Source organism: Narcine bancroftii, chromosome 5 (genome assembly GCF_036971445.1).
Source record: "Narcine bancroftii isolate sNarBan1 chromosome 5, sNarBan1.hap1, whole genome shotgun sequence".
In the NCBI taxonomy this organism is placed as follows: Eukaryota; Metazoa; Chordata; class Chondrichthyes; order Torpediniformes; family Narcinidae; genus Narcine; species Narcine bancroftii.
In genome coordinates, this window is record NC_091473.1 from 68815319 (window position 1) to 68827871 (window position 12553).

General features: G+C 36.4%; 1 protein-coding gene across 7 annotated transcripts in view; it reads right to left on the bottom strand.

Moving 5' to 3' along the window:
- Nucleotides 1–12553, bottom strand: part of dnm3a (dynamin 3a) — a 289034-nt gene that overhangs the window by 120924 nt on the left and 155557 nt on the right. For all 7 annotated transcript variants that reach the window (XM_069937733.1, XM_069937731.1, XM_069937730.1 and 4 more), the window contains one exon: nucleotides 4456–4569. In XM_069937733.1, coding sequence (XP_069793834.1) covers nucleotides 4456–4569 — 114 coding nt within the window. The remainder of the gene's footprint in view (nucleotides 1–4455; nucleotides 4570–12553) is intronic.

Consider the following 12553-nt stretch of genomic DNA (forward strand, 5'->3'; position numbering starts at 1 on the left):
TTTTTTTTTAAAGTTAGTATCTCAGCAAAATGCATTTTCATGGACAAGGAGTTCAGAGTTGAGGAAAATAAAATGTTTTCACTTCTTATATCAAGGTTCTGGTCACTCTCAGTTATTTCATATCTTTTTCTAATCATTCTGTTCTTTTCAGAGCCATGTTTCTGAAGCATCTTCAGACAGCTATCTAAAGAGTTCATTCACACTCACGTTGCATTCTTGGACATTGAGGTTGAGATTGAAAAGTAGCAAGCAACAACTGTGTCACACAGTTGCTGGAGGAATTCCATGAGGAAGTTTAATCATTTTCCTTTGTCCTTGAATAACAAAGACAATAACAATAACAAGGTGCTGTAAATCACCACCGATCAGAAATTTAAAAGGACCAACCATGTGGATAATATTGAGCAGGCCAGCTCAAAGGTTGGGTATTCCGTGGTGAATGACCCAGCTCCTCACAACTCAAAGCCTTCACACTATCTACAAGGTGTAAGTCACCAATATAAAGGAATAATTTGCAATTATCTAACTGTTTGCAGGTCTTATATTCAAGATTACTAAAAAAAATCCCATCTTGGATGAAGCACTCAAATAGATTTGTAATTCACTCAACACTCTATTTCTGAAGGACAGAGGCACCATGACTGGAATAATTAATTGCAGCAATTTCTAAGGCTTCCTTAACACCATTTTCTAAACCCATAACATATCCTACCAATAACCACAAGGACAATAGGAGCAGAGTTTGCTACCCTTTTGCAGTATCTTGTAGCAAATCACCCTTATTAATGCTGGGTCAAAATCTTGGCATTCCTTACCTCACAGTACCTTCCTCACAAAAAAATATTGTAGTGCAATACAAAATTGATATTCCATTTTAAATGGATAATCAATTTTCAAATATTTGGTCTCAGAAAGGAATTAGATATATAGAAGATTTTTAGAAAGGAATAAATTTAATGTCTTTTGAACAATTAAAAAGAAAGTATGGGATACAAAATAATAGCCTTTTTTATTATTATCAATTACAGACTTATTTAAGAGATAAATTGGGTCCAACAATGCTATTACCAAAATGTGGTGATGTAGAATTGTTGACACATAGTAAGATATATCAAGAAATTTATTTTGGCTATGTATACATTATTGCAGAAGGGGACTTTTAAACAGGGATGCATAGGTCTATACAATGTTGGGAGACAGATTTAAGTATTAATATTGATGAAATTAATTGGTCAGATTTGTGTTGAGTTAGCATGGCAAAAACTGTAGCTATAGATTAGTTCAATATAAATTTTGACATCAATTATATCACAAAAGTTACATAAATTGAAGTCAGTGTTTTAGATGTGTTCAGGAGGTAGACATTTTTTTTACATTCTATTTGGTCTTGATCGAAAGTGAGACCTTTTAGTCAAACTTGGCGATTTATTTAGAACAGGTTATAAGAATTATATTTCCACAAAATTAGACCAAAATTGAAATTATCTAAATATCAAAAAGAACTTCTAAAGAGGTCTTAGCAGTAGCAAGAAAATATATAGCAATAACATGGAAATCAGACATGCACCTAGGTATAGAGTATTAAATGTGGAGATATATAGCTGTGTTCCTTTGTAGAAGATCACTTATAATCTGAGAAATAAGTATGATGTATTTTTGAAAATTTGGCGCCCGTATTTACAAATTGAGGAAAATAATTTATAGACCCTTTCCTTAAGCTACAAATCCGCTAACCTCCTTAGATGTATTAAAAGATATAAATGACTAATGCTATGTGGTGAGGGGGACCCTCTGGCATCCAGGTTTCTATTCTTGTTTTCTTACTTTTTTTCTATATCTTTTTTTGCTTTCAATTCATTTCTTTTTCTTTCTTTTTCTTGGGGTTTGTCAGGGGAGGGGGGATGGGGTTGGGATTTATATCATCATGTAATGGATTTGATATTACTATTTGATTATTAAACTTCATATTTGGATATAATTACATGTATGGAAAACTTTTAAATTAAAATTTTCAAAAAAAAAATTGTGGTGCTAGAATGTCTTTTCTTTGGCTTGGCTTCGCGGACGAAGATTTATGGAGGGGGTAAAAAGTCCACGTCAGCTGCAGGCTCGTTTGTGGCTGACAAGTCCGATGCGGGACAGGCAGACACGGTTGCAGCGGTTGCAGGGGAAAATTGGTTGGTTGGGGTTGGGTGTTGGGTTTTTCCTCCTTTGCCTTTTGTCAGTGAGGTGGGCTCTGCGGTCTTCTTCAAAGGAGGTTGCTGCCAGCCAAACTGTGAGGCGCCAAGATGCACGGTTTGAGGCGTTATCAGCCCACTGGCGGTGGTCAATGTGGCAGGCACCAAGAGATTTCTTTAGGCAGTCCTTGTACCTTTTCTTTGGTGCACCTCTGTCACGGTGGCCAGTGGAGAGCTCGCCATATAACACGATCTTGGGAAGGCGATGGTCCTCCATTCTGGAGACGTGACCCATCCAGCGCAGCTGGATCTTCAGCAGCGTGGACTCGATGCTGTCGACCTCTGCCATCTCGAGTACTTCGACGTTAGGGATGAAAGCGCTCCAATGGATGTTGAGGATGGAGCGGAGACAACGCTGGTGGAAGCGTTCTAGGAGCCGTAGGTGGTGCCGGTAGAGGACCCATGATTCGGAGCCGAACAGGAGTGTGGGTATGACAACGGCTCTGTATACGCTTATCTTTGTGAGGTTTTTCAGTTGGTTGTTTTTCCAGACTCTTTTGTGTAGTCTTCCAAAGGCGCTATTTGCCTTGGCGAGTCTGTTGTCTATCTCATTGTCGATCCTTGCATCTGATGAAATGGTGCAGCCGAGATAGGTAAACTGGTTGACCGTTTTGAGTTTTGTGTGCCCGATGGAGATGTGGGGGGGCTGGTAGTCATGGTGGGGAGCTGGCTGATGGAGGACCTCAGTTTTCTTCAGGCTGACTTCCAGGCCAAACATTTTGGCAGTTTCCGCAAAGCAGGACGTTAACTACATAGTCAGATAAGTCATGATTTTGTAATTATAGAGTCATGCACCACAGCAGAAGGCCCCTTTAACTCACTCATCAAATCCACATCTACACTAATCCTATTTATTATCATATGCTCAATAACCAATTATGCCTTGGCAATTCAAGGGCTCATCTAGACACTTGTGACTAGATGACACTAGAATGTAGACTATTGAGATTAACACTATAGCATACCGTCATTACCATTAACAGTAAGCAGCCCTCATAATGAAAGATGCAATTTTCATGCAATACTCAGTATTTTTGTTGAAAGGTATTCACCTTTTTTGATTATGTGAAACCAGTCAATATAATGGATTCTCAGATCACAGAATCACCCCTAAAAATACATTCTTGAAAATAGGTCCAAACCAAAGGACTTTCAAAACTTTCTGATCAGAAAACAGAAAGCAGTGCTAGATTTACAATTTCTAACAACAGTGAAAGTTTCAACACTTGCTGTCATTACAGCATGAAAATATCAATAATCTTGGGTCAGAATTTGATGATTTTGATGTGGAGAGGAAAGTCTAGAGCTTATGTAAGACTGAGATGAGGTAATTATTTTTCTCAGAGGGAATTGTCTTTTTCTCAATAGGTGATTGAAACAGAATCTATTGATATGTATATGGAAGGAATGGAAAGATTCTTAATTAGTAAAGGTTTGGAAGATTACTGTTGGACAGGAAGGAATGTGGACTTAACTACATAGTCAGATAAGTCATGATTTTGTAATTATAGAGTCATGCACCACAGCAGAAGGCCCCTTTAACTCACTTTGATCATCAAATCCACATCTACACTAATCCTATTTATCATCATATGCTCAATAACCAATTATGCCTTGGCAATTCAAGGGCTCATCTAGACACTTGTGACAGTAGCTGCCTCTGCCAAGAACACCATGACTGAAAGTGGGTATATGAGAGGAGCAGCAGGGGCTATTCCTACTCTTAGTTTGTATATGTGTTTAAAAAAAAATGACTGCACCTATGGTAAAAGTTTCAAGAAACATGCTCCAATAAAAACTTGAATCAATCCCAAAAGCGAAGGCATTGGTAAAGCAACATAACATTTCTGTTTCAGCTTTGACTGAAATTATATCTGAATAAGTAAACAAATATCATCTTAAACATGGTGGTTCCATACATTCTGCTCCCTAACTGGCCAAAAGAGGTCGATAACACAGCAAGGTGAAGGAATAGTTCAAGAATTTACACTTTTAAAAAAATCATTTTTTCCTCAGTTTTTGCATTGTAACTGTTACGCTGAATCTGGCTCAGACAAAACAGGTGATAAATCCACAAGTTACATCACACATTCCAAACTTTGACAAATTAATGCACCATAGCTCATACTGTACAGCTATATCCCATTAATTAAAAAAAATCAAGTTAAAGTATTGCAAGAGAACTAGGATGCCTTCCTACACACAGATTATCTCTTACCTCTTCATCCTTGTACCAACAGAGACTCTCTGCAGTCAGCACAAACCAATATTCCTTGGAACCTCCTTTCATAATGCTGATGTTACTAATGGTGAGCCAACCCTTTCTGACCACCTACAAGGAAATAAAGACAAAAAGACATAACACCTCGTTTTACAGATGATTTCTAATAATTAATCAAATAAGTGATCATTAATGGTTCTTCTATTTCAAAATTAACACTAGCATCTGGTTTTTATTTTTCTTTGCATTAGCACCAAAGCAGAGTGTAATATTACTGATGTCAAATTTTTAAGTTGAAAATGAAATCTGAAAAGCAATGGTAAGTCTACTTCTGCATCGGAAGTTATATATGTGTAATGATTTTTATTTCACAGTACACCTTGTTGATGTCATTGCGAGCCCAACATAACAAAAGCCCAAAATAATCATATTGTTCACCGCAAAGCATGAAAATCTTATATTAATTCCTTGAACTTTAATGAAAATGATGCTGAGTATAACAAGACCATTGACATTACTAATGTATATCATATCAAGAGGGCTAGCAAAGTACAGAATAAATCATTGTGTGATTCTTGCAATATTCATCACTTTGTAGAAAAAAATTAGCCATACTTGAAATAGAAATCTATTCATTTACTGGATTAACAATTTCTTTTCCAAAACATTGAAATATAATAAGGGATTTAAACTGAATTTATCAGATGATACAAATGTTTCCTTTCTAAAAACTTTATTTTATGAATATATTTCCTTCTTGTTTGCAGTGTATGTGTTTTCACATAGAAGCAAGGAGTAAGAATCAATTCTATAAGCTTGTATTCCAGCCTATTGATCCCACTCAACAATAACACAAATTAGATAATTAGGATTATAGATCTGCAACCACAGCATCATTCAGTATTTTCTAGGCACAGTTTGATGCTGGATCAGAAAATCACAGCTAAGCTTGCAACTTTGCAAACACATCCAAAAATATTGTTTTTTAGTTACATAACTTTTATACAATGCAATAGAAAATATGAATCATAAGTGATTTATACATTGTGTTGTATACAATGGTCGAATAAAATAGAAATTCCCTTATAAAAACCACCTCATATTCTCATATTATAGCATATTCATTGTTGATTATCTAATTGAACTAATCTCTTCTACTTATAATGGAAAATGTTAAAAAAAGAAAAAAATCCCACCATTCTAAACCTACCATAAATAATAGGTAAAGATTCCAGTCTCAGCTCCTAGATGTCGGACAGGAAACCCCAGAGCACCCCTGCCTATGTTTTCAAATTGTGATAATAGTCCATGAATGGGCCCCATATCTTGTCAGATTCAATCTTGATCTCTTTAATCTTATATCTAATTTTCTCCAAACTCAAGCAACACATACGTCCTGTACCCATTGCATATGAATTTGGTGTTGAGCTAGCTTTCCATTTCATCAAAATTGCTTGTCTGGCTATTAATGAAGTAAAAGCTACTATTATTTTTTAAATTAAGTTCAAATAAATCTTTTCCTCTCGAGAATAGCCAAACAAAGCAATAAAAGGCCATCGTTCTAACTTAATCCTAAGAATCTCTGATAAAGTTTGGAAAAATTGTTCCCAAAATTCTTTTAGTTTTAGACATTCCAAAAACATGAATCAGAGAGGCCTCAAAGATTTTACATTTATCACATAGTGGATCAATATCAGAATAAAAAGAAGATAGAATACACATGTCTAAAGTTAAACTATATACCACTTTAAATAGTATTAAACAATGCTGTGCACAGAATGAAGTATTATTAAATCAGATCAAGCATAATATCTCAGTGTTCATCTGGAATTAATATATTCAAATCTCATTCCCATTCATTCTTAATTCACCTCCCTGAACATGTTCTTAAATCTATCAAATTATCATAAATAATTGCTATCTATTCATCATTATAAAATTTTTAATCAAAAAGTAAATCAAGGATATTGGTTTCGGGAAATTAAAAAGTTTAGACTGACCAAAATGCCTAATTTGTAGGTATCTTAAAAAATGCTTGTTAGGAAGCTTGAATTTAAAGTTGTTCAAATGAAGCAAAATTATCTTGACTGTACTTTTTATACCCGATCTAAGCCACTCCTTGCAACCTGAATCTGAGATATTTGGTTGAAAAAGTTGATTCTTTATAATAGGGCTAGCAAAGAAACATTGAGATAGCTAAAGAATTTCCTAAATTGGCCCAAATTCTCCTATGTCTCGTTATCAGGTTATTTACCAGTTTTGAAAAGGAAAAGGGTAAAGAAGAAATTATAACTGCCAACATAGCTAATTTTTTAGAAAACTCAGTTCCATTTCTACCCAAGAAGGACAATCATGAGGTATCAAAATGTAATAGCAATAATAAATTTTGAATATTGACTGCCCAATGCTAAGATCTAAAATTTGGAAGAGATAAACCCTCATTCCTTTTGGTCTTTTAAAGATAGGCCTTATTTATACAGGGCTGTTTACCTTGCCATATATACAAGGAAATAATCGAATCTAGTGAATTAAAATTGGTAAAGATTGAAACATATACAAAAATGTAGATAAAATGTTCATTCTAATTGCATTAATACGTCCAATCATTATCATATACAAGGGTGACAAGTCCGACAACAACTCTTTAGTCTGATTAATTAAGCCTGAAAATTTTTCTTTCAAAAAGTTTTTACAACTCTTTATAATTGTGATTATATTTGAATTGGTCTTTAACTATTTTAAAAGGAAAATTAGCATAGACTGCCAAAGGCTCTTTTACAAGTAGGAGTTCACTCTTATGAAAAATTTATTTTATACCCTGAAAACTGACTAAGCTGAGCAAATAAAGTTAATATACTTGATAAAAAAAAATCTCAGGATTGGAAATAAAGAGCAAGAGACCATCTGCATACAAGAGATGTTATGTTTGATTCCCCTTCTAATGATACCACTAAAATCTCTACTATCACACAGAGCAACTGCTAGAGGTTCCAAGCTCAGGTCAAAGAGCAAAGGGCTGAAGGGGCAATCTTGTTGAGTTCCTCTATAAATCCTAAATAATGTTGTTTGTTGTGAATTTGAACGTAATGAAGAACTAAGGCATAAATACAATAATTTAATCCACTTGTTAAAAAATTGGACCAAAATTTAATTTCTTTTGAGTGGCAAACATATATTCCCATCCCACTTGATCAAACGCTTTTTCGGCATCTAATGAGAGAACTCATTCAGTCTTTGGAATAGAAGGCAAATATAAAATATTCAATAATTGATGTATATTACAATAAGAATAATTATTTTTAATAAAACCTGTCTGATCAGTATTGATAATTATGGCAAGATATTTTCTATTCTATGAGCAAGAACTTTAGATAAAATCTAAAGTAATGAAATGGATCTATAGGATGCACTTTCAGTTGATTCTTTCCCTTTTTTCAAAATAAGAATTTACTTGCTTCATTAAAAGAAGAAGGAAATTTCCCTTCTCTAAATGAATCATCCAATACAGAGCTTAAGTGAGATAGAAGCCATTTGGAGACAGATTTATAGAATTCAACAGGATATCCAACTGGTCCTGAGGCTTTACCAGATTGCAATGAGGAAATCGCTATGCGATTCCTCTTGAGAAATAGGTGCTTCCAGACTTGCGCATTTATCCTGCAAAATGATTGGTAAATTCAAAGACCTAACAGATCTGACATAGAAGTAATAGCATTAGCAAATGATGAAGTGTAGAGTTTAGAGTAAAATTCCTTAAAAATCTTGTTTATTTCAGAATGATCTGTTGTCATTTTACCAGTATTTCTCTGAATCTACTGATTTGCTTTTTAGCGGATATTCCTTTTAACTGTCCAGCCAATCATTTACCAGTTTTTTTCTCCATGAAAATAAAAACAACTTCTACTCCTCAAAACAGTATTTTAAAGCAATCTGATCAGGTAAATGGATATGCTGGATGATGATTCCTCAGCATGCAAGTGGTTAAAAGGGAAATCCAAAGTGGCTGAGTTTCTCCATCATTATCAAATAATTTCATTAAATTGGCAAATAAACAGAATTATTTGTGAATAAACCTCATTTAAAATATCCTGAAGATGTTGCACTGTAAGTTTTATAATTGAATACAATGCCTTAATTGTTACTTTACCAATCTTCTGGGTTTGGAAATCAAATTTTATGTACATGAATTGCTAGTCACTTAAAGAAATACTCAAACAAGATTTTAAAATAAAATGTGATACTTTTTGGAACAATTTCTGATATTTCAACATCAATGATGTGTATGTTTCAGTGCATAAACTATTTAAAATATTCAGCTAAAATTGTACTTTTTCTTCCTTCCTGGTTTTCTGCCCGTAAGTCTTTTATGTATTGATTGTTCTGTTTTATAACATCGTGGCTGCTGAATGCCAGGAATTTCTTTAAATTGACATCTGACTGGAACCAGTCAGAAGGTGGTCTGCACTATAGAGATTGACCAGCTTTTCTTTGGAAATAAAGATTGAAGAACTTTCCTCTCTATTTCAGTCCCAAATAATTGACTAGGAGACTATATCCTCTAGTTCTGAACTCGCCATTTTTTCTTCATCAATGCAAACAAACCTCAGAATCTTGTCTCTCTTAATGTATACATTGACCAAACAGTCAATCTCTCTTCTTACTCCCTCATCCCTGGAATAAATCTATTGTGTCTAAACCAGAATATCTTTCTTTTGGTACTTCAGTGGTAATATCAGCAAAGACATGAGCAATCATTGCAAGGCTTCTTTACTTTTGTACTTCAACCAGTTTGTGCAGAGGCCAATGTATCATTTACCTTCCCCGAATGCTATGCTTGCATACCTATCCTTCACTTAGCTCTGATCAGTCCTAATCATGGATCTCAACCTAAAACATTGACAATTCCTTCCTTTCCCCATGGATAATGTTTGACACACTGATTTCCATCATCAGTTTGTTTCTCACTCCAGATTCCAGCAGCTCCAGTCCTGTGTCTCCTATATCTCATGAACCAGCAAAACTAACTAAGTTCATCACAAGGCACTTTCAAGTACGGAAAGCACCAGTCTGTAAAGGCAAAGGTTCTTCACCCTTATGGCTAAAGATGTACCTTCCTGAATGCACCGTGGCCAGCTCCGAGATGCCAATTCCTACCCTTCTCGGGAAAGGACAATTGGCGGAGTGCTGTGTGTCAAGCGGCCGGTTAGGATGGGGTGATGATGCTGTCAGCCTGTGACCCATCTCTCCACTCCCTCCAAGGCAGGAGCGGCAGGCGGGAGCCATCGTGGCAGTGGGAACCATCAGCGGGACAGGTGAGGCAGAAGGAACTGTCAGCGGGGAAAGCAGAAGCCATCAGCGGGGGCCGTCGGGACACCAGAAGCCGGCAGGAGCCGTCTGGGAGCAGCTGGTGCAGGCTGAGACCTTCGGGGCTGATCTCTGCAGCTCAAAATGCAGCAGAGGAATAGCCATCTTCCCTACCCATAATCTTCCATGCCGCTGAAACTGTTCTGGGAAACACAGAGCAGTTCCAGCTGCGTGGGAGATTATGGGAAGGGAAGACGGACATTGCTCTGCCGCATATTTATGACAGGTGGTGCTACGGCACCAGTTGCCCCATCTCCATCGGCTCCGGAGGGCGCTATATGGCGCCTCTGGGTATGAATGGGATGCTGGAGCAGCCATTTAGGGCTGCTGACTGAAAGGTAAGTTTTAAGTTTTCGATCCATTCTTGCAGCCGTCCTCCCGGCCTGACAATGAAATGACCTTCAGGCACCACTGAAGACATCTTTGTGAAGCGGTGCACAAAGAAGGCAGCCAACATTATTCGGGATCCTCTCCACCCTGGTCGTAGTCTCTTCTCACTGCCACCTTGAGGCAAATGTTACAGAAGCCTTAACTCTGCCAACTCTAGGTTTGAAAACATTATTGGAGGCTCTTAAAATTACTCCAAACATCCATCTGTACTTTTGAAACAGTACAACTGCAACTGTGAAATATACATATTGCAGTTGAAACACGAAAGTCTGCAGATGCTGTGACTGTAATAATACCACAAAAATGCTGGAGGAAGACGGCAAGCTTTGCAGTGGCCCTAGGAGGTAATGATATATAACCAACATTTCAGGCCTGGGCCCTTCTTCAAAGTATATGAAATAAATATTCAAGGAATATTTATTTATCCTTTTATCTATGATCTTATTCAATGGCAGAGCAGGAACAACAGGCCGGATGGTTTACTCCTATTTTTGTTATGTTCAATCATGTTTTGAAAACCAAACAAGGCTCTTAATAATGGGGGAAATAGTGACTCATGCAACCAGTAAATAATTTGAAGAACAGTGACTAAAGCCGTTGCTAACAGCTCTTCATGAAGATAAACTATATTTAGAGACTGCATAAAAAGGAGACTATTCAGATGTTGGAGAAATGATTTTATTATCAGTACAAAGTTGAACACTTTATATCAAAATTTAACTTTTAATTTTATTCTATTTTTAATTCATAGAAAACAGTCATCTGATTTTCCTTTCTTGAGAATGGGGGAGGGGCGGGGGGGCACGGCACGGTCAGCATACGGTTAGAGCAACCCTATTACAACACCAGTGATTGGGACCAGGGGGTCAAATCCACTGATGTCTGTAAGGCGTTTGTATAGGTTTCTGCATGGGTTTCCTCTGTGTGCTCTGGTTTCTTACCATCCTTCAAAATGTATAGGTGTTGTAGATCAATTGGGTGTAATTGGGTGGCATGGGTTCGTCGGCCGAAAGGGCCTGTTACAGTGCTGTTTGTGGAAATTTAATTTTTAAAAAATTAAGAAGGAAACTTTTCTTATGACCTTTAACCTCTCCATACTTCAAAATTCAGAATTGCTTTTGACAGCAGCCTGGGAACAAAACTTTGGTGTAATATCCTGTTTAATATGGGTAGAAGAAGTAAACCAGGCAGAATGTATTATTCTCATTTTATTGGATGCAAATTATTATTAGATGGAAGCAGTGGAGAGAATTAATCTGTGTACCGTGACCATATGTAAGCAATGCAGCATTCAGTGAATGCTATAAAGAATTACAAAGAACTGTGAAGGAATGTAGTAAAACAAAATCAACACAACACTATTTCAGGCTCATTAAAAAATGGCTTTATATTACCAAATTACTACAACCTCTTTCGTAAAGTGGAATTTGATATCAGCACCACCTGTTGTATACTGAGCCATATAATTCTGAACTCAATTATCTATTTTCATTCAGGGCAGCAGCTAGATTATCACAGATAGCTGTAACAGAATTAAGCTAGGCAAGAAAAAAGCCTTAATGTTGAGCATTAATACTGCCAGAAAATGCATGTATAGACAATTCACAAGCACAGGCTAGATTCAGCTGTGATGATGACACTCATTAATTCATCTCAAGCAAAATATCATTGTTCCCAAGAGTAAATTCCTTAATGACAAAAGAAAACTGTGAAAATTACAAAACTTAGGTACTTTATGCACTATTTGTTTTAACATTTGCTATAATATTGTTTCACTGCAAACTGGATATTCCCAGAACAAATTCTTAGGAGTTAGAATAGATAATAATTTAAATAATTTGTACAAGTTAAATTATACCCCCTTGCTTGGAAAAATTGAGAAGGACCTGAACAAGTGGATGTCATTGCCCATAGTGCTAGTGGACAGGATCAACTGTATTAAAATGAATGTACTGCCAAGACTTCAGTATCTCTTCCAGACACTGCTTTGTATCACCCCATGGTTTTTCCAAAATCTGTTCTCACACTTTAAGAGTATCCTTATGGAACGGAAAAGTAGCCAAGGTCTCTATGGAGAAATTGACCTGGGGGATTACAGTCTGGGCAGACTACAAATGCCAGACTTCAAAAAGTGCTATTGGGTAGCCCAGTCAAGATACATCTCCACATTCTGAGGGAGGGGAGGTACCATTCTGGCCATGAATTGGTCTGCACTTGGTGGGCAAGAAGGTGGCAGAGGATTTTATTTATAAATGGGACACAAAATTGTTATTTGGGAAAACAGAGAGCCCTATATTGAAATAAATTATCCATATTTGGAATAACATTAATCAATATTTAG